At 37.9% G+C, this 23197-nt stretch overlaps 1 protein-coding gene across 3 annotated transcripts; it reads right to left on the bottom strand.

Moving 5' to 3' along the window:
• Nucleotides 1-417: 417 nt before the first annotated feature.
• Nucleotides 418-23082, bottom strand: ACP1 (acid phosphatase 1). 3 transcript variants are annotated; one of them, XM_062626285.1, is made up of 6 exons: nucleotides 22924-23082; nucleotides 11988-12061; nucleotides 11593-11706; nucleotides 7124-7185; nucleotides 4781-4886; nucleotides 418-3847 (listed from the first exon to the last, which is right to left on the bottom strand). In XM_062626285.1, the coding sequence occupies exons 1-6, from the start codon at nucleotides 22964-22966 to the stop codon at nucleotides 3770-3772; spliced, it is 477 nt and encodes a 158-aa protein (XP_062482269.1). In that variant the 5' UTR covers nucleotides 22967-23082; the 3' UTR covers nucleotides 418-3769. The 3 variants fall into 3 exon arrangements, with proteins under 3 accessions (XP_062482269.1, XP_062482268.1, XP_062482270.1); XM_062626284.1 differs by lacking the exon at nucleotides 11593-11706 and adding an exon at nucleotides 11762-11875 and having other exon boundaries at nucleotides 22924-23080; XM_062626286.1 differs by lacking the exon at nucleotides 11593-11706.
• Nucleotides 23083-23197: the final 115 nt, after the last annotated feature.

The following is a 23197-nucleotide window of genomic DNA, read 5'->3' as shown; positions in this document are numbered from 1 at the left end:
GCTTTCTGTTCACTGAATCCAGATAAACTATCTTCTGGTAGCTGCTATCATTTATCCACACTCAAACCTCTTTCTGTAAGAGATCTGAGTGTAGATAAGAGTTTCCCTAGAATGAGAAAGAAAGGTGTACCCACCTCAGAGGAGTCTGGTCATGTGAACACTTGGTATGGATTTGTGAGGATGGACCAATCTGTGTGTTCAAGTCTAGACCACAAGGCTGCTCCAATTCTCTACAGCCTCATAATCTTTTTTATTACCAATGATTGTTTCAGGGTTTTGTTTGCATGTTAAAAAATCATAAAAAAATAAAAAAATCTGCAGTCTATTTATGCTACTGCCAGGCAATAAAAATCAGTAAATGTCCAATAAATCATTTCAGTGTCATAACATTTTTAAGGACTTAGTGAACTCAAGAAACCTTAACACACATTTCCCTTTATTCCTTAAATCAGGTATTAAATCCAGTTGTCATTATAAAATAGTTTAAACAGGAAGAAAAATTTTACCTGTGAACTATACATGAACCTCAGGTACTCTTACCTTCATACTGTCATTTAACTTCCATTTTACCCTCAATTCAAACCACAAAATGCAGAAACAGAACCAAACATACCCCTCTCCACCCTGAGAAACAGCTAGAAGCTGGGATACTGGAAATGCACACTTCAGAGGCTTTAGCATCTAGCTCTTCAGAAGAAAGAAAAGGCAGAAGTACAAAATGCCAGCCTAGAACTTGGCTGTATTTAGTAAAAGAGAGGTACATATTTGTTACTTGGTTTCAGTGATCACTAAATGCTGAAGTTTCATTGCTCAATGGGAGTAACACATGCATACTGAAAAACTGGTAGTTAAAAGAATCTACTACTACAGGATTCACTTGGCTGCTCACCCGCAGTAAACATATGGGTGGGTGGAACTCTGCTTCTCTGTGGTTCCATGGGCTGAGATCAGATCACAGCATATGACTGAACATGAGTTATAAATTAGTACAAATATTTCTTTCTGTCGTAAAACACCTGAAATCCAGTTCAATAAAAATCTTCTAGAAAATCTTGCAAAAGGAAAAAATTTATTTAATGATTTAATAGATGAATATAAATAAATCAATCCCATGGAAGTCTTCTCTGGATTTAGCAGAGGTCTGTGTGCTTTGAAAGAAGATACAACTATACTATAGCACAATTTTCTGTATTTAGTCTTGGATATAACCTTACTACCTGATGTAAAACAAGCCATGGGGGAGAAGAGAGGGAAGGAGGAGTCCGTTCTGTAGTTTTTAATTCAACGTTACATTTTTCATGAGGGGTATTTTAAACCTGTAAGAGCTTAGACATCTGGATGATAACTTGTATATTAATCCAATGTCCACTCCTTCTCTTGGAACCCAAATAACGGTCCTGCACAACTGTCCCTCCTGAAGGCAATCCCTGCTCTGTATTCTTGTGTTCTACAAGTGATGTAAAATACCACGGTGCTCTCCTTTCCCTTCTCCAAAAGGAACCCACTAAGGGTAAAATCAATCCATCAGTTTCTTCCTCCTAATAGAGCTGGTGAATGATTTAGCCAATAGATTACTTGCTGAAAATATCTTAAGGCAAAAACTTTTAAAATCTTAACTGAATTTAACACAAACAGTTTTGACTTCATGTTACTTTGCAGGGAGATTCCTTAGCCTAGTGAAGTTAAACAACCATACCTTTTTATTTCCCTTCTGTCACCCCAGCAACACAAAGATTTAAGACTTTTAAATCTTAAGTTTAATATGTAGGAAAATATAGGCTCAATTCCATCATGGTCCTACTCAGCCATGAATGGCAAAGCACAAACCATCATGTTCTCAATCTTCTGAATTATTTTATTTTCACTGGAGTATTTTAAGTGGTCATTATACCAGAGAATAACGTTAGATTACACCTAAATACTTCCACATCTGAGGTCAGCGCATAAAACCAGATTGAAGATGGTTTGTCTCTAGCTGCTCATTGTTCTCCCTCATTTACTTTGTCAAAACATCCATAAAAGAAATGGGAAATAATTTATTCCAGAGTCGGTGCTTCATTTCACCTGAAATACTACATATATCGGTTACTCTTTGTCCTGAAGTGAAACATCTATTAATTTGCAAATCCCCAGCTTGTTCTTTTAAAGTCAAAGATACTGGTAAAGCAAAAAAAGCACAAAGAGCCAGATTTCTGTACTTAAGTGTTCCACCTACCACTTGCCTTTCTGTAAACAGGTTTTTAAGTTTTATGTCTGATGGAAATTTTAGCACAAAACAGAAACTTTACTAACATAAACAGCTGTTCTACAGCAAGAGTCCCAGGATGGATCATCCCCATTGTGCAGGCTGCTGCACAGGCAGAGTGACAACAGGATTCTTTCCTCCTCAGGAATAACAGGGACCTCTATCAAAACGCACCCCTCTCTCAGAGGAGAAAGTGGGTGACAAATACAGAGGCTACTCTAGTAGCTAGGAAGGCAAACAGAGGGAAAAACACAGCTCCATAAGTAAGAACGCAAGTTTTATAGATCCAGTTTTACAGACAATGTGGTAATGTGAGTTCATACCAATGTTGTCATTATTGAAAATAGGACAATTCTTCTGGTATCATTTACGTTACTGATCTTACTGATCGCAGTACACTTGCGTTTCTAGGCAGAAATGAAAGGTGATAGTCAGACAAAAAGAAATGGATTTTAACAAAGCATTCAATTTTTTTTTCCAAAAGCAGAACTTTCTACTTACTGGCCTTCTGTTAACTTTGCATTACATTACAGATGGACTGTCTCTGGGCTGAGCTATGTTCTCACAGAACACTTCTGACAGACTACCAATTCTCCTGAGTAAATCTGAAAATACTGTCTGACACCCACATAGGAACTAGGATTACAGCAAATCTCACTGAATATATTGCATGGATTTGAGTATTTTACTACTGTGAGATACAAACTGTACGTTTCACAATTAGGCTTTTATGCTGACTTGTTCTGTCCCTAAAGTAAATACAATATTACTGTGCTTGTATCAGTGCACTAGGAATTGACCAAAAGACCAAAAGAAGACTAGCTGAAGAAGTCCTGTTAACATCAATCATTATTTCTGAACTGTGTTCTTCCTAATTAGTAGAAAATGTACTAGAACAAATATTACTTTTTCTTTAAATAACTAAGCACTTAAACTGACACAAAAACATTTTCACAGGATCCTGTTGACACACACAGAGGTTTTGGTTGCTTAAGCTCTGAAATAGTGCCAAGAGCAGCATCTGTCTGGGGGCAGGCAGTTCTTTTAGTCTAGTAGGCTCAATATGGAACAGCATCAGTCCAAAGGCTGTCTAACAACACCAGGATGACACGCCTACATTATCATACATGAACTATTATCTCACAGACTCCCAATGAAAGTCATTTGTACTAACTCACTAATGGCACAATAAGACCTCAGTTAGTTAGTATAGCAGATAAAGAAGCAAGATGTTACTTTTGCAGTGCTTGGGAGAAAGCACTGGAAAAGTTTAGAGATAAATTTATTCTGAATTACATACTTTACTACAACATCGATGTGTGATAAAACGGTTGATCAGCTAATCCAATTAAAACTTTTCTATGCTTTTTAATTAATGACAGAAAACCTAAAATATAAAATGATACTGAAACAGTTTTGAACCCGGTGAGGCATAATTTTACAATTTACATACATCAATCAAGTAAACCTTACATATTTCAGGAGAAGCTAATTATTTTCTTTCAGAAATAAAATGACGAAGCATTAATGAGACTTCTCCAAAAACACTTTACAGCATCTAACACACTGCTCGTAAACAGTTTCAAAGTCCTTTTCACTCCCCTAGAAAAGAACAGAGGAAAAGAAAACCCATAAGAACAGCAGTAGTGGCTCAAACAAAAAGGTTTTGCAGACTGGTTTCCCCATGGTCAGCAATGGTAAATAACTGACATTAGGGGAGAATAAGACAGTACAAATACATAGTGATAGATTATGCATATTTCTCCCTAATTTGAACTACCTGCAGCTCAGGAGTTTCCACAGCCAAGCACTATAACTTTGTACTCAGCTGTCCTGGATAAACTTTCCCTCCAAGAAATTCTTCCATTCAGTTTTTGAGCCCTTATAAGCCTTTTCTTTTTTTCTTTCACAGTAACCTGTCACTTTGAGATTCAGAGTTTGATGAAAGGATGGTGAAAAAAAAAAACACCCCAAAAAACAACCAAAAAAACCCCCTCAAACCCCCACCCTGTTTCCGTTTTGAACCCACTTCCCACATATGCCATTTGATAATTCTGTTCTTCTTGGGTAATGAACAGCAATTCCTTACTCACCTTTTCCAGTGATATCAAGATTTTACAGAACCCTCCTGCACCTTCATCTACTTCACTTTTCTAAACTGAAGAATTTTAATCTAATTGGTTGCTCTTAGGTCATGTTATTCAACTTCTTTGACCATCTCTGTCCATGTCTTTGTCTCTGTCTTGATTAGGTCCTCTTTGCAAGGAGGCTGACCAACTAGAGCGTCATCCAATATTGAAAACATAGATGCACTGCCTTATTTAAATTTAAGCAACTGTTATAAGCATAGACATGCTCTCTTTTCCTATCCCAATAATTCATAGTTTTGTTAAGTCATTTAAAAAATACATCTACACTAGGTTTTGTGTAGTATCAGATCATATATCACATGTCAATAGGCGGGATCTCAAAAGATCATATGCCATATACACATAATTTTTAATCAAGCCACCAGAAGAATTCTTTTATACATACATAGTATGGATCTTCAATGATAAGTTGTTTCTGTGGATCATAAGTCCCAAGCAGCTCAATTTTGGCCTTGCAGTCTTTAACTTGGTTGCTTTTCCTTTTCAGATCTCTGTAAAAGAGAAAGTAAAATTTTTCTGTGAATTTTTCTTCAGAACTTTTTTGGCATCAGCATGAGATGCTCAATGACCGTTTCTAAAGAACACAGGAAAACAATATGCATCTGGACTCTGCCAGTTCTGTGGCCCTTCTACTCTGCTGTTTGTTTTAATTTGTTTCTTGTTGTGGGGTTTGGGTTTTCTTTTAATTGAGTATGGAGAACATGTACATAAACTTAATTCAAAGCATAAACAAGCAGTCAGTCACTTAAGGTTTAACAGAACTTTGTAACAGTATGTTTATCAACTTCTTCCTCAAATCAATTATTAGTACTTTCAATATCCACCTTTAGCTTCTACTGAACAAAAAATAATGGAAATTGTCCAGATATTTTTCCAGAAGTATGAGTAAGCTTCTCCCATTTGTTCAAAACCAGTGTTTTAAATTGGCACGCTGCAAGTATTGCTCTCAATACTACCTCTGTAACTCCCATCAAGCCCTATTGCATTTGGTTATCAGAAAATGGTAAACTGGCGAGCTAGACTGGTCTTCCCTCTGAGATACTGTAACATTCGATCAGTTGTCACATCCTGTTTCTTTTACATTGCCTCCCATTGATAAAACATACTTGTTTTGAGATGGTATTTTCCCCACCTACTTATAAAAAGCGGTCTATTAACCCAAATGCAGTTATAATGTACCTCTCATCATCTTCAGATTAAAAGCAGCTCAATACTATGATTTTCACAATGCTAAACAGCCAGAAATATTAAATTCTTTTAAGATTACACATCTCCATAGCAGCTTACTTACCCAACATTAAAAAGTGAAAAACCCTGTGAATACTTAGTCATAAGCATAATCAGTTTTAAGAAATTAAATTCTAATTATTAATTCTGAGTAAGAAAATAATTTTAGAAAGTCTAGAATAGCAGTGAGACCAAAATACTGTTTTCCTTGAAAAATCAGGACTCCTCTACAAAGTTATTGCTTTAAATTACAGATTCTCATTAAATTCTCTAGTCTTTTATTATTAAAATAATGGCTAACCCTTTTCTTCAAGGCTTTTGGCATACTAATTAATGAACAGGAGAGGGCCAAGCAGCTATGGTACTAAGGAAAAGGGTTGTTCCAAATTTTTCTTTTCTGTCACTCCATCAACACCTGGAATCAGACTCTGAGTGCTACAAAAAAGCACATTTCCCAGGGAAAATGGTTGAAATGGGTACAAGTTTAAGGTGAAACTTAAGTGTAGCAGTATCAATATCCCTATTACAGTTATGACATTTCTTCTGCTCTACAGCTCGTATCATATAAATTGTTTATATAGAATAAGTTTCATTCAAGAATTCAAGTGAAAATAGAAGTAAGCCTAGTCATGCCTTTGCCCGACACGCTGCAATCAAGCAAAGTGTTTCATTCATGCAGGCTGTGTAAGAGAGGTCATTCCACACATCTAGAAAATTCAACAAAATAATACTTCGTTAAGTAGTGCTGCTTCTGAAAGTCTATGTGCTACTAACAGGGTGTTTTTGGGCCTTGGGGTTTTTTAAACTAACTTTACAAGTAACAGTCCTTACAAGCACTTTGATATTAGTACTTTATTAAAGCTCAGCTCCTTAATCCCAATCACCAATATGTATGTAATTAAGTAAAAATAATGATATCCAAATTCTCACACTAGGCAGCTACGTCACCAAATCTTTCTAAAGCATAAATTGTCTCAAAGACACACTTAATTAGAACATGGCTAACAGCAACAAACAAGATTTCCCCAGCTAACAACCTTATCTCACAGCTTATTCTATTTCTATTAAAAAATAAAAAAAACACAACATATTTAATCCTTTCCAAATTTCCACAGTGTCTTTTAAATCCCATGCACTTAGAAAGCCAGATCACTGATCAAGACAGTACGTTCTCATTCTTAACTGTACAGACATCAGCTGCACATGTATAGCACAAAGCATACTCAATTTTCACATCCTTAATTGGCATGGATCACACAAATAAACCATTGAGTTCTAGCTCACTGCACTTACTAGAGGTGAAGAGTCTATCTATTAGGATATCATCCACACAAACATACAAAAACCCTAAACCAAACAAAGAAACAAACCATACCCCTCTCCCTCCAAAAAACCCACAAGACAAGCTAAACAGTAAAATGTGCCATCTGCCTTCGAAGTGATTTACAAGGCATCACTAGAAGTAATCCACATGAATTTGCTTCATATCTTCATACATTACCTTAGATTGCTCTCATCCATACAGAGTATATAATCAAAGGTCTGGAAATCATCTTTAGTAACCTAGAATTAAAAATACGTGCTTTAGCCTATAAACTGTGTTTGATTTATAAAAAGGGGAAAGAAAGTACTTTCAAATTTTGTAGTTCTGATTTATTAAAAGAAAAACAGATGGAAAGAATAAAACTGTGTACCTTCATCAATTTTTACAATAACTTAAGACCTTGTAGGTGTACTCTGCCGTAATTACCCACTTCTGCAAGTTTTCCACAAAAAACCCAAGTTAACTATTTCACCAATACAAGTGACATTTCTAGTGCTTTCCAATTACTAAAACTAAAGTAGGTTTCCAGTTACAGACACCATGCAGTGAAAATGTAGAAAATGTAGACGAATTACTAGCTTGATAGGAAAACAAAAATGAAGGTGACCTGGAAATCAGCTGCAATAATTCTCATCTAGAAATTTGTCATTACATACACAGAAAAAAGATACCAAATGAAATTCAAAGCTAAAGTAAGATGGTATGAGTTACAATCCCTTAAACACAAATGTATTCACAATATTTTAGGCCATATAAAGTTCACAAAATTTATAGTATGATGTAAAAAACACTGGGATCTATTGTACATCTTCCTACCACCATACCATGTTCCTTCTCTTTCCTGTAGTAGGACTACTGACTCCTAAGCATGAATATTAACTACATTCTAAATTCAAGATCCGAGTTCAGAGTCAGGTAGGCAAACATTGCAGATAAACCACTAACTTAAGTACTAATGTTATCTGTATTGAATAAGGATGGCTGCAGATTTTTACCAGTATAATTATATTTTATTTTACACTTAAGCCTTAGCATAGACCTTCTCAGACCATGTCTACAATGCACAGTATGCTAGTATAAGATATCTGAACAAAGTGTCCATAATGAGAATGCATAAATGGAATAAAATCTGTAATGAGTTCACATTAAGACGGCATTTCATTAATAGTCTGTGGAAGTTTGTTCAGTACAGGTTTTTCTGGCAGGCATCTCTGAGAAGGATGTGCAGACAAGTGAGTGAGCAAGTGAACAGACAAAAGGGCAAAACACTTTATCCTTTAAGTCAGAGTTTTAACTTGTAAAATTCATTTACATATTTTAAGAAAAGTTTTAGATGGCAAAACACCCACTTGTTTTTTTGTGCAAGCAGCAGATAGATACTGATCAAGCCCCCATAATAGCAGTAAGAAAAGACACACAGAAATCACCACCAGAGTAAAGCCATTAAATGAAATATTCCACACAAGGAGAAATGAATGAATGAGGTGTGGGGGAGGGAACATTTGAAAAGAAAGGGTTAATAGTGGAAGCTAATGCAAACTTGTTTATTTTCACTGTAAAAATATTTGCTGTATTCATGCAGTGCCTTTGACCTACGAAAATATTTTTGCAGTGGAAATAGCTCTGTTTTCCTGGCAACTCTAAGCAATACCTCTACAAGATGCTTCTGATCACTCTACAGGGCTAAATACTAGCCCCTATGAAAATATGTGTAGTGCAGACATACATAGGAATAAAATAAAAACCAGTGAAAGGGAAAAGCATACCCACCACACTTCCCACACTCCCTGTGTACTTGACAACTTGATAGTTACTTCCCTGTGAAAGAGCATTAGCACAGCCCTAAAAACAAGATTACTGGCTCGCTTGTGCTCATAAGCCTCATAGTAATATCAGATACAAAAAGCTTAATTGAGCAAACTCCAGTGAACTGAAGATACTCCTCAAAAACTGTAAAAACTAGTACTCTGGGGGAAGAAATTGAGGACGTAAAAATTTATGTACATTTTGAAGAGAGTAGCGGAGAGTTCACGTAGTCAAGTTTGGATGGAACTACACAAACGATAACTTTACATTCAAAAAAAAACCCAAACATATAACCATTATTAAAGACCATCAATGGAGAAACATATCATCATTCTAATTTATTTCTTAAAAATTTCCCTTTGTTTAGAGGAGGGAAATCTTTCCTCTGCCTAAAAAACAAAGAGAGGCAGCAGTCCTCAAATTTATCCAGTTGTGAAACAGTGTTAAATAGCAAATGGAGATTAGAGGAAGGTTGTGTTAAAGGCAAATGCACAGTATGAGTCATATAGAAATCAATTTTGGTTTCAGCATGAACAAAAGTGAAACTAACTAATACCTATCTGTTTTGTGCATGAAGAATAAGAGTTTAGAGAATTTCAACCAGTGCATAAACATACAGCAACCTACCATCAACTAAAATGTTAAAATACCCTTTATTTTATATATGAATATATACATTTATTGTTATACTTCACTTTTTACTTAAAATTCACTTGATCACTGTATATGATGGTAGGATGTAACCAATTTAACATTTTCTCTTACACAAATCATTCTTGTAGCATTTATGCCAGTTTTGCATTAAAGATACAATCCATGATTGTCATAATTATGCACGAAATTACATGAAAGAAAATGCCTTTCACTGGATGGGTAACAGTTTTCCACAGGAGTAAAGAGGATAATTGCATGAGGTACTCATCATATGACAGTATTTCGAAGGCAACAGAAGATAAATCCCTCCTCTCTACTCCTGCAGCTCCTGTATTAAATCTTTCTTAATCTGTTCTGAAACAAGTCACATACAAAATTCTATCCTTGAGTTTGTCTCTAATGGTGAAACAAATACACTTCCATTTGTACTAACCTGACCACTTTGAAAACTCCTATTCTACACTGTTGAGTCTCCCTGCTTTCCAGAAGAACTACAAGACCGTATCAGGTCCACAGTTTAGAGAATCAGCAGAGACCATCTGACAGAAGTTTGAAAACAATTATCTGCACAGTTAACATCAGTGCAAAATTAACAGTTACCTCTAGTTCAGGGATGTGAAATTTTCCTCATAAAAGAAACTGCTTGTACTGGAATGTTTTAGAAAAAAATTAATCCTCTTAGTCTTTCATTCTATTGTCTCATTCTTGTTAATTTTCTATCCCTTTATATGTAACGTTTTAGGCTCTTCTGCTTTAAGAATCTCTTAATTTGCCAGAATGTTTAAGCAAATGTCATCATTACAGTGTTTTCATTCCCTCTCTGCCAAAGGAGATTACATGAATATGTTTCAAAGGAGAGGATCAACTAGTTTTGAGTGCTTTGCTTTAATTTAACTACTTATAAACCACCCTAGTAATACCCAAGAACAGTTCTCAAGTTTCCAAGGCTTGTCTTTTAAGAATGCAAACAAATTACACTGTTTTGACAAACACCAACTGATTAGTTTCAGTACCATTTAGCTTGTGTAATGATAAATAATACTGTGTATCATTTATCATTACACAATCATGTAATAATAAAGCACTGATAAACAGTAAATCCAGAACTTCTAATACTAAAAGATCAGAACAGACTTCCCTTATATTTATTCCAATAGTAAAACACTGAACATCTGAAACAATGTTGTGCTCGATCCTGTTTCTTATTATATAACGGAGATCAGCATAAGGAGGGGTCAGCAGAGGGCAATTCACTAATTGAGGGAATTTATTTTTGAAAGTTAAAAACCTAAACATGTAGTCTTTGAAAGTGAACAAAGTAAATATGACCTCAGTGAGGTCTAGGAAATTCTGAAGGGAACAGAAATGGAAGGTAATAACAAGACTACTTGACCTTTTTGTCAATACAAAAACTAGTGGCATAAACTCAAGCTAACTAAAGGTCAAGCCCTAAAGGACTACCTTATATCCAGAGAATAATTAAATGAAGTAAGTTATGTGCATTTATTGGAGTGTCTGAATTATTTAAATAGATGCATACACATTTATTTCCAGTCTCTCTGGAATGCAGCATGTAAATACACATTCTTTTGTTCATGAAAACTGAGACGATTTCATTAGAAGACGAGCTGCATTTAAGCTAAGAATGCTTCAATAGTACATTTTCCTCTGAATTTACCACCAACCATGCTATTAATCTGGGGTTTGTGTGCCTTCACTCTAACTTAGCACCCCTTTTTTTTTTTTTTTGTAAATGGTCTTCATGCAAGAGCAGCAGCTTTTTGTTACGGATGAACAGGTATTCTACTTCTTTTTGGACCTGCTAAATAAAAATACAATTCCTGTCTCCAAGCAGCATCATGGATTACTAGAGTAGGTCCATTTTAAAAAGTATTAAAAAAAATATTGTTTCATAAAAAGTCCCAAAATAGTAAATACTTGAAGGCAGGATTTTCCCACAATTGCTCCTATATTCCTTAGTTATACTTCCACTGAAGCTTAATAATAGGAAATTCACTAACCTCAACTTTAAGAGTTAGGCCACTTCAGAGACCTTTGAAAAACTAAACATAGTATTTGTTACTTGGTCCTTAACCATGCATTGGTCAAATGACTTCTGTGATTGGAATGGTTAGGACTAAACAAAGCATCGGTATGAATAAGAAAGAAAATATACTCTCTTCTACCTGCCGTGCCTTATGTGCTGTCTCAATGCCATGATTTCTTAGACAGCTTAAAGCCCTTGTATCTGGGGAGCGCCCCACGTTCCAGTCTGAAACAGCAGCGCTGTCTGTCATCCACTGTAACAACAAAACAAATATACACATATATTTAAAGAAAATTAAAGTACAGTACCTGCCTGGCAATATGATTCATGGTAATGCCATGCTTCTTCATGCAACTCTGTCCTCGATAGTCAGGAGGGCTTCCTATTTCATAGGCAGATGTTGCTGCACTGTCTATCCTCCACTACAGAAAAACAGATTTATATTTTTATGTTTCCTTTCTCACTGTTTATATTTCTACTGAACTGGCTAGGAGACAGTTATTTCTTAGGCAGGAACAGAAATAAATAGCTTACCTTATTTTCAACTTTTTCATCAGTTACAAGTTTTCTAAAAACTGCTTCAGCTATTGGAGAGCGACAAATGTTTCCTACAGAAACAGGAGATTAAAGTGAAATTTAAGGCAATTAAAACCAAATAATCAACAATTGTGTGGATTTGTCAGCACAGATCAAAGATTTTTAGTTACTTAGGAAGAATGTGGATCACTTACATTATTATAACCCAGGAGATTCTGTAAGCGTGGAAGCCCAGAGTACTGTACCTGGGTTCCAGCAATCGCCAGTATACAGATTGAGGGATGAAGGGATTGAGAGCAGCCCTGTGAAGGAGGACTTGGGGATACCTGTGAGTGAAAAACTGGCCATGAGCCAGCACTGTGCACTTGCAGCCCAGAAAGCCAACTGTATCCTGGGCTGCAGCAAAAGGAGCGTGACCAGCAGGTCAAAGGAGGTGATTCCCCCACTGTACGCCACCCTGATGAGACCACTAGCACAAAAAAGACCAATGCAGTGAAATGGCTGAACAACCTGCAGTAGAAATGCTCTACTGACAAAGGTGTAAATAAGTTAACCACCTAAGGTAGGCCTCTCAAAAATGCATGCAAAAATATACAGTCTTTGACAAAGAATGAAGTATCTCAACAATAAAAAGTCTATTCAACTATTACTTTATCTCCCACATTTTCACACTTCAGAAACTGAGTAACTAGATGACTATTCATAATATTTGGTATGCCACCCAGCTGCACAATGAATCATGCAAACAAATCTCCACTTTCCACCAAAGAGAGTGTATGACTTTGCTTACCTCTTACTTTTGAACGGGTAAGTATAAAAGACCACAAATGGCAACACTCATTTCTATACCTTTAAGTAATCACTCTGCTACTACTGATAAAGGTCTTTTCAAACCTCAAACAGTAAAAAAAAAATAAAATAAAATAAAATAAAAATCAGATCAGGCACTTGGCCTCATTTTCATGCCTGTATTTTTCAAACTAAGCATCAAGGTAGATACTTCTGTGCTAAAGAAGCTGCTATGATCTGGGCATTTAATAACTTGCCATCAATCATACCACCTATAAAAAAGCCCAGCATGGGAAGTGAGCCACTAATAGAAATTTGATGTCAAAGTTTTAGAAAATATCAAATCACTAAATGGGCAAAAGGAACTGGCTAACCATTGAGAAACAGATCTTGCTGAAACATTAAGGGAATTGTGATGGCAGCAAATCTTCTTCCAGGAAAAAGCATACTATTTCTTTTGTCTGAAGTAATTTCTTCCAAGCAGAGAAACTAAATTGGTCTTACAAGAAAAATAAAGCAGGGAAAGTTGGTTTTATTTATAAAGTAAGCAAGAAAACAGGGTAGCAATTAATGATAAAAACATTAAAGAATGTGGTAATGTATTAAAAAGTTAATCTCACTTTTTTAATTTAATAAGCGAGTTAGGCATTAACCAATATAATTTTAACAGGAAACAGAAGGAACATGTAACATACATGAATACTCTCTTCCCACGGTAGCCTGAAACCTTCAAATTCCCACTTAGTATTTATTCTTGCATGGCTACGCTCATATGATCTTTGTTAACATCACTATGTTAAAAACCTTTCTTTCCTTTAACAGATACAGCACAGCTGTGCTAAACTAAACAAACCAAGCTCTTGGTCTCCTCCTGAAATTTAACTGACTCCTTATCCAATCAGTCCAAATAAGCCAGCTCTGTGCTTGTTCTAATTTCAATTTATTTTTCTTGAATACAGGCAAATATAGCCACAGACTACACTGCAAGCAGCTTTTTACCAATTTGTTTTATAAAAGAAAAATAAAAAATCTTAAATATTTACTTAGGTCTTTTGAAAACTACCTGAGATAACTTCTACAATCGCATTTGACTCCTTCGTGAGTATCAAGATTTGTGATCATAATCCCCTACTTCTAATTTGTCCATTCCCTCTTTCTCCTGTTGCATCAAACAGGTGACATTTAAGTCTTCTTTCTAAGCTATTAAATTCTGTTTCTATTAAATCAGCTGTTGAGGACATCCACTGTGTAATATTTTTCCTCTGTATGAACGATCCCCCACAACTTGTGCATGAACAGTAAGTTTTATTACTACATTCAAAATTTCGGTAATAAACAATGATTAATACTATTGGCCCTACTAATTCATTAACCAGCTGCCAAAATTTCAAAATGTTTCGTTTGGAATAAATCCTTCATTGCTTTTTCTATTTGTTTAACCTTCTGCTTTACCTGGATAGAATGAATTGTTCCAAATTTTCACCCTTCTACAACCTGCTCACTTATTAAAATAAATGCCACAAATATCATCATTGATGATAACATATAAAAAAAAATATCATCATGAATGGCACCATGATCACTGACTGATTAAATGTATTTACTACTACTTTTAGCAATAATTAGAAACTGTAGTTACATTATTTCTGAAACAAAACACGTAACCTAGTTTGTGACTTAAAAATAAACATATTCCATGATGACACATTCCAAATACTACCAGAATTATTAACTCTATTATGGAACTGCAGCCATCATTCAAATCTATTCTTGGGCACTATGGCCCAAATCCTAAAGCTGACTTAACAGAACCTCTTTTCTCCTCATGCCCTGCAGTATTATTTTCATCCTAACCAACTCTGCCTATTCATGCTACACCTTGTGACTGTTACCATTCAGCTCATCATTAATGAAAAGTCCTATCTTTTCTCACTGACTTATGCAAACCTCAATCTTTGTTTTCCAGTCACTGTTCCTTTCCAAATATAATCTCTATCCATTTTGGACCCCATTTTACATCCCACATCTGTCTTTCCAGGCTTTGCCAAGGTTCCTTACAGGTGCATAGTATTTCCAAAGCTATGGATTGACATCTGTAACTGGGGAATGAAGGGGGCAATCTCAGAAAAATATTCATAAGGAGATTACCTTCTTCCTTGATATTGAGCTTTATTTCCCTTAAACATTATCTACACCCTATCTCTGCTCCCTGTCCTCCTCTGGTGTTCCTTTCTCCTTTGTCATATTTCTGACTGATGTGCTCATGCTCTTTTTATGTAGAGGATAGCAGTATTAAGTTCTCTGAATCTCCATCTTCTCTGGTTTTTATATTTCAACCTCTTTAAGTTGCAGTGACATTTTCAATCACAGAAAGACAGTACCTAAGGTACCAGACAGTCTGCCCACTGAAATAAATCCTACAAAATTCTCCAAATGTGATGATTCAAAGATAAGAGACTTAAATTTCAATCACAGAATCAGTACTGGAACCATTTATTGATTACTTTTACAGAGTCATGCCTTCTCACTCATTTGCTAGGAACAAGGACTCCACTGATGGCTATTCAAGCCAATGCTTCATTTTCAGACTTCTTACTCCAGTTTCTGCTTTGACCCATTCCCACAGAAATGGAAGCACTGCTTCTACTGACAAGATAGACAACCTGAATCCATCTCATGCTCAGGTCCATAACTCATCTCTAGGTACTGCTGATGTAATCATCTATTCTCTCAATCATTTTTGTATCTTCACTGTTCCTTATTCAGCTTTTTCAGAGCTTCCCTAAAGCAAACAAAGGTTTTTCTCTTGTTTTTCTATTGTATTACAGAAGTTTTATTCGCTTTCATCCTTTCACATTTAAAAACCTGCTTTTAACTCTACTTATTTTTCCATGCACATTTCATCTGAGTGACTATAATAATGCTTCCCAGTGCCATTTGCATGATCCATCAGGTTCCCTTTGTAAGCAAGCATTTAAAACTTACTACTTATTCTATTCAGTTCTGTACTCAGACTCCTGTCTGAAGCTCATCATGAGTGCTAGTTCCTTATGGTTAAGTCTCACATCACACTCAACATTCAGTTACCTTTGTAAGGAACCACTCAAGATTGATGTTAGTACAGACTCCCTGGCTTTTCCATTCACAGTCAATCTCGTTGAATACTTACACTCTTTATCTAAAACACTTAAGTATATGGCTACCAAAATGACATCTGACTTTCATATATGCCCCCCACTATCAAGACCCAGTGGGATTTCTCTCAGAAGTAGAATATTAGCCAGTGCATGTATATATATCTAAGAAGAACTCCATTTTGGCTCAAGAGATCTAAATAGGGATGTCTACAGGAGCACTAGGTTTCAAAGTCCCTTGCCAATCAAGGCTTAGTCAATGTAACCAATGTCAATAGCAATATGACTTGCCAGGATTCACGGTAGTCAAAACATCAACTAATTTGCTCATGTTCACATTTTAAAAATCTTCCCCTGCAGCAAGATTTATGATACTGAGTTACCAGCTACTGGAATACTAAGCTTTATCCCAGCAATCTAAACGTTCCCCAATAACAAATTAGGATTTCCAACAAATAAGCACGCACTTACAACTACAGACTTTTTTAAGCATACATCTTAATCGTATTTTCCAATACCAAGATCACTTTTACAACCATGCTTTCAAAATCTCTAGTACTTCTGCATCACTGAAACGCAGACTAAATAAGGCATGTATTCCTACAGCTACCTTTACCAGTGCTCCACAGAAGAAAGGTATTTTTCTTATATTTATCCAACATTATCTTCTTTAGAAAAAAAAATGGCATTATTTCTTTTTGTCAGCTTGCAAAGAACCCTCATTACAGCAGCCGTTTTCTGTAACGTCTTCAATGTCTTATCCAACCTACTGCTTTCCCATTCTGCAGCTATAAACGGCATTTTATCCCACTTATTTGGCTGTACCTAAACAAATGTAATGGATTGTGACAACTGAACTAGTGACCTGGGTTCAGCTGTAGCAGTCATTTTTCTCCATCTTAGTAGCTGGCGCAGTGCTGTGTTTTTTGACTTTCAGCCTGGGAACAATGCTGATAACACCGATGTTTGTAGTTGCTGCTCAGTAATGTTTACTCTGACCAAGGACTTCGTGAGTCTCATGCTCTGCCAGGGAGGAGGGGAAGCTGGGAGGAACCAGACACAGGACACCTGACCCAAACTAGCCAAAGATGTATTCCATACCACAGCACGTCATGCACACTATATAAACTGGGGGCAGTTACCTGGAAGGGTTGGTTCACTGCTTGGTTAGGCTGGGTATTGGTCAGTGGGTGGTGAGCGGTTGTATTCTCTTCACTTGTTATTTCCCTTATCATTATTATTATTGGTGGTAGCAGTAATGGTTTGTGTTATACCTTAGTTACTGGGCTGGTCTTATCTCAACCTGTGGGAGTTAGATTCTTTCGATTCTCCTTCCCATCCCTCCAGGAGCAGGGTGGAGGAAGTGGGGGAGGGAGCAAGCAGCTGTGTGGTTCTGAGTTACCAGCTGGGCTTAAACCGTAACAACTAGGAACTCAAATCTCAAATTATCTGTGCAGTCTAGAATCACTGATAGCAATACTCAGTGGTTCACAACAAACATCAATTTTCAGAGGACCCAGCCAAACCCATGCTGCTTACTGTTCACCTGCCTTACAGCTGTTCCTCCACACCTGGAGGAGATAAGTACACCAGAGCCTGGTCCAAGATGCTCATGCAGTTTATTACACTAGAGCAGACAAGTCAGCAGAGAGAGACTGCCTTATGTAACACAGCATCATATCAAGCTCATTTCTGGAATTCAACCATTAATTAAATGAGCTAGCTAAGTGTAAAAAGAGCAAACTGCATTTTGGTTCACCTCTAGTTTTAATTATTTCTTTTGCCTTACATGAAAAATATTACTTCCTAGTGCCTTTTCATATATTGTAATTACCTATGTTCATTTATTTCTCAGTGATGAGGAACCCTTATAATTAATGTAGTAATGTACATTAACTAGACTGTATTTTATTGTGTAATGAATATATACTTATCTCATTACAAACAAATAATACAGTCAATAGATACCTCAGTAATATGTTTCTTCCAAAATAATGTAGGAATAAAATAATCTTTCATAAAGGCTTGCAGTTTTTGGGATCAGCTCTCACTGAATGTTGCAAACTTCAGAATTAATGTGCTTTATTAACCAGCACAGAATACTACAGATAAATGCAACTCCAGAAATCTGTTTAGTACTCGTTTCAGCAATAACCATAGGTACTCTTTCTACTTAAATTTAGGAGGAAAAAAGCTATTAGGGCATAAGTATCACTCTTCAAAACTAACCAGAAAAAAACAAACTTAAAACAGGAAAAAGTTGCCTTTGAAACTTAACTGAAAAAAGTATGCATTTGACTGGAAAAAGAAGTGCTTGTCATCATACACTGTCATGGTTATTTTTTTATAACACAGTAACATAAGAGTTTAAAAGGTATTTATAACAATTGTTAAAAAAAAAAATCCACCCCCATTAACATTGGCCCTCACCTTTTCACCCTTTCTTCAAGCTTAATAGTAGTAATATCACTCCCATACCTAGATTATTATATCATCTTCCATTAATAACAGTTTCTCAGAGACTCAACTAGATTAGGAATTTGTAACAGTACAAATCACCATCATGGGTTTACAGACCCATGTATATGAACTCTTTCATAGAACCCTATAATCATTTAGGTTGGAAAAGACCATTAATATCATCACCCCCAACCATAAACCTAGCACTGCCAAGTCCACTGCTAAACCATGTCAAGTGCCACACCTATACATCCTTTAAATACCACCAGGGATGGTGATTCCACCTCTTCCTTGAGGAGCCTGCTCCAATGCTTGACAACTCTTCTGGTGAAGAAGTATTTCCCAATACCCAATCTAAACGTTCCCTGGCACAAGGAGGCTTGAGACCATTTCCTCTTGTCCTACTGCTTGTTACCTGGGAGGAGAGCTAGCACCCACCTTGCTCCATCCTTCTTTCAGGTAACTGTAGAGAGCAGTAAGGTCTCCCCTCATCCTCTCCTCCAAACAACCCTGGTTCCCTCAGCCATTCCTTATAAGAATTGTGATCCAGACCCTTCACCAGCTTTATTGCCCTTCTCTGGACAGGCTCCAGCATCTCAATGTCTCCCTTGTAGTGGGGGGCCCAGAACTGAACACAGTATTCAAGGTGTGGCTTCACCAGTGACAAGTACATGGAAATGATCACTACCCTGGCCTGCTGGCCATACTATTTCTGATACAGGCCAGGATGTCATTGGTCTTTTTAGCAGCCTGGGCATACTTCATGCTCACCTTCAGTTGTCTGTCCACCAACATCCTCAGGTGTTTTTCCACAGGCCACCATTCCAGTCACTCTCCCCCAAGCCTGTAGCATTGTATGGGGTTATTGTGACCAGTGCAGGACCCGACACTTTGCCTTGTTGAACCTCCCAACACTGGCCTTAGCCAATCGATCCAGGCTGTCCAGATCCCTCTGCAGAGCCTTCCTACCTTCAAGCAGATCAAAACTCCCACCCAACTTGGTGTCATTTTCAAACTTACTGAGGGTGCACTCGATCCCATCATCCAAATCATTGACAAAGATACGAAACAGAACTGTCTCAAATACTGAGCTGAGAAACACCACTTGTGATCAGCTGACAACTGGATTTAACTCCATTCACCATAGCTCTATGGGCCCAGTCATCCAGCCAGTTTTTTACCCAGCAAAGAGTACACCTGTCCAAGCCATGAGCAGCCAATTTCTCCAGGAGAATGCTGTGGGAAACAGTGTCAAAGGCTTTACTGATGTTTAGGTAGACAACAGCTACAGCCTTTTTTTCCATTTACTAAGCAGGTCACCTTGTCACAGAAGGAGATCAAAAGAGTCAAGCAGGACTTGCCTTTTACCAACACAGGCCAACTGGGCCTGATCTCTTGGTTGTCCTGTATGTGTCACATGATGGCACTCAACATGATCTGCTCCATAGCCTTTTCTGGCACCAAGGTCAGACTGACAGGTCTGTAGTTACCTGGATCCTGCTTCCAGCCCTTCTATAGATGGACATCACATCTGCTAACTTCCAGTCAGCTGGGATCTCCCCAGTTAGCCAGGACTGCTAATGAATAATTGAAAGAGGCTTAGTGAGCACTTCTGCCAGCTCCCTCAGTACCCCTGGGTGGACCCTACCCAGCCCCACAGACTTGTGTGTGTTTAAGTGGTGTAGCAGGTTGCTGACCATTTCCCCTTGAATTATGAGGGCTTCATTCTGTTCCCCATCCCTGTCCGCAAGCTCAAGGGGCTGGGTACTCTGAGAACTAGTCATACTATTAAAGAACAAGGCAAAGAAGGCATTAAGTCCATCAGCCTTTTTACTCATCCTTTGTTACTACGTTTCCTGCCATGTCTAGTAAAGGATGGACAGTTTCCTTAGCCCTCCTTTTGGTGCTAATGTATTTATAGGAACATTTTGTCTTTCATGGCAGTAGCCAGATTAAGTTCTAGTTGGGCTTTGGCCCTTCTAATTTTCTTCCTGCAGAACCTCATGATATCCTTGTAGCCATCCTGAGTTGCCCGCCCCTTCTTCCAATGGTCATAAACTCTTTTCTTCCTGATGTCCTGGGTTCAGTCTTTTGAGAGATATTATTTACCTTGAATAAGTAAGTTTTAAATAGTTTGAGTCAGTGTTATTATATTGTGTGGTTTAGAATGCCGTTTGCTTAGCTTTACTTGCGTACCATGAGCAGCTAAATTTACTGAAGCCTTAGGCTGTAAGTTGTGGACTTTCACCTAGATATGCTTTCAGCTGGAATAGAGTTAGCTTTCTTAGTAATTTTCCTAGAAGATGGTACAGTGCTGTGTTTTGTCTTTAGTATAAGAAGAATCTTGTTAATACTGATGTTTTAGCTATTGCTAAGTAATGTTTATCCCAGACCTAGGACTTTTTCAGTGTCCTGCGCTCTGGCAACAAGCAGGTGCGCAAGAAGCACAAATCAGAAAAAGGCTACCACTGTCAGCAGAAGCTGCAACTGAACAAGGTAAGAACAGTTAACGACCTATCTGTATGAAGACAACAGTAACATAAGACCCTAGACCAAAATATAACCATAACATAAAAAAAAGGCACATGAGGAGCAGGTGCATAAATCACAACAGTCCAATTGCCCAGTGATGTCTTTGTTCAGGGTTCATCCCTGGAGGTACCCAGTTTTGTTTCGTTTTTTGTTGTTTTTTTTTTGTTTCTTTTTGTTTTTTGGTGGGGTTTTTTTGTGTGTGTGTGTGGTTTTTGTTGTTGTTTTTGGTTGGTTGGGTTTTTTGTTGTTTTTTTTTCTGTACCACTCAATTATTAAATTTTTTTTTCCTGGAATCAAATGAGTGAGACTGCTGCAGGAAATCTAGGATCAAGCACAAAGGAGTAGGAATCATGTCCAAAAGTGAGTATGTATGTGACTGAGGAGTGGAAAGGGGCACTCCTCAGTTCACTGGAGCTGCCCGCTGCAAAGGAGCTCTGGTCTTAGCAGTTAAAGTCCCAGGTATTGTGAGGACAACTCCTCGAATGGTGTGTGAATGCTTGGGCAGCAGCGTCTCCCTAACACAGCCAAAGCTGTGTGAGCCAAAGCTCTGCTCAGCCAGGCTTCTTCCTTGCCAGCTCATCTGTCAGCACATGTGGATGATGATTATTGCCTTTAGATGGTGATTACTGCCTTTAGAACATAGTGTTTGGAAAGAAGGATGCATATTAATTACACGTTTTTCTGCAAAAAATGTTTATCTAGGCCACTGGCTCCCAAACATAAAGCAACTGAAAATCCCTTCCTAAGAATGTTTTCCCTTAATTATTATTAGGGGCCAATTTTTCTCTAAGGTAAACATTAGAACATATTTCACAAAACTAAACTCTTGTTTTGCTGTTTAATTAATCTGCACTTCTATTACAACAGAAACATAGGTACTAAAATAAAACCAAAGATATTAACCAATGGTGTTGTAACAAAAATGTCAAAATGCCAGGGATTCATAGGGATCAACTCTCAGCACATAGGTAAGATTATAAGGACTACGAAGCAGATAATGTTAAAATCCCTCCTATATCAGTGCAAAGAGCTGTCTGGCTTGTTATCCCCAGGAGGGAGCCGAAGCAGATGTTTAGAGAAAGCATGTACAAAATGGGGCATGGCTCTGTAATCCAGGTAGTCAGGTTTGCAATCTATTGATTTTGAAGATGCAGATCATCTTGCTTATAAGTAACCAATTGTCTTAACCCTCAGGAAAGCATCCAAAACATTTCTGATCCCATTTACACTTCTGTTGTTCATGATCTCTTATGACATGAGTCACAATTTAAAACATACAGAACATCTTAAAAAAGAGTAAATAAAAAAAAAAAATCCTAGTACTTCATTTACATAGCCCTTCAAAACAAGTCTTTCTTGTTTTTGTTTTTTTTTCATGCTGGCCAGAATTCCATAGCTCAAAATGACTTCCACCTCCACCAAGTTCCTTTTTTTACAGGAGCCCTACTATATGTACTCTCTTTTTACAGAGGCTGCTCCACTAACTTCGGTCATTCTTGTCACTGTTTTAGCTCCGTTTTTAGTGCCAGATGCTCGGAACCATATGTCCATGCGGCACTGCTGCAGTATTCCCCCCCTGCTGCTCTAGAAGCAAAGCACCGAACAGCCTATTTCAGAAAGCTGTTCCCCACCACACTGCGTACAGCAGTATTTAACTCAGAGCTCAAGTTGATTTTCCCCACACATCACCTTCGCTTTTATTATTGCTGAATTCCACGTTATTTCCTACTGATTGCTGCTTTATTACCACAAAGACGCGCGAGGAAACGATGGATACTGCTCTGTGCCTCCCTTCCCGGCTATCGCTCCGACCCTCCCCGAGAAAACAGACACCCGCAGAACCACCCTCGTCCTGCACGCCTGAGCTGCGGGCCGGGCCTACCCGCAGTCCGCCGATCCTTACCTCACCGCGCTCCCTACACCCCCACCCGGGACCCCTTACGGAAGAGCGGCGGAAGGAGCCAGAAGAAACGCGGAGGAGCGCAGACCCGACTCTCCTGTCCCCTCGCCCAGCTCACCCAGGCACACAAAAAGCACCGACTTCACCTCCCCAGCCGCCATCTTCGTTCAGCCACCCGCAGAGAAAACCTTCCCGACTGTCGTGCAGCCTGCGCCACACTTTACGGCACCGGACGTTACAGCCATCTACGTTTTTTGCCTGATTTGAGTCAAAATTAAAAGGGGTAAACTGTGGCGCTATACCGAGCACTTGCGCATGCAGGGGTGAGACCAGGACCGGCACCGGGACAGGGACGGGACAGGGACGGGACGGAGCAGCGGGCGGGCAGGCAG

Source organism: Pezoporus occidentalis, unplaced genomic scaffold, assembly GCF_034315485.1.
Source record: "Pezoporus occidentalis ecotype Australia unplaced genomic scaffold, CSIRO_AGI_Poc_V1 ctg29, whole genome shotgun sequence".
Classification (NCBI taxonomy): Eukaryota; Metazoa; Chordata; class Aves; order Psittaciformes; family Psittacidae; genus Pezoporus; species Pezoporus occidentalis.
This window is presented reverse-complemented; position numbering and strand designations above follow the sequence as displayed.

What these genes read in the sequence shown, in the direction of transcription:
- ACP1 (XM_062626285.1), bottom strand. Translation starts at nt 22,966, where the DNA reads ATGGCGGCTGGGGAGGTGAAGTCGGTGCTTTTTGTGTGCCTGG. An exon ending in GGTGCTTTTTGTGTGCCTGG is followed by an intron (nt 12,062 to 22,923) that starts GTGAGCTGGGCG and finishes CTGTTTCTGTAG; the next exon opens with GAAACATTTGTCGCTCTCCA. An exon ending in CAGCACATAAGGCACGGCAG is followed by an intron (nt 7,186 to 11,592) that starts GTAGAAGAGAGT and finishes TTTTAATTCTAG; the next exon opens with GTTACTAAAGATGATTTCCA.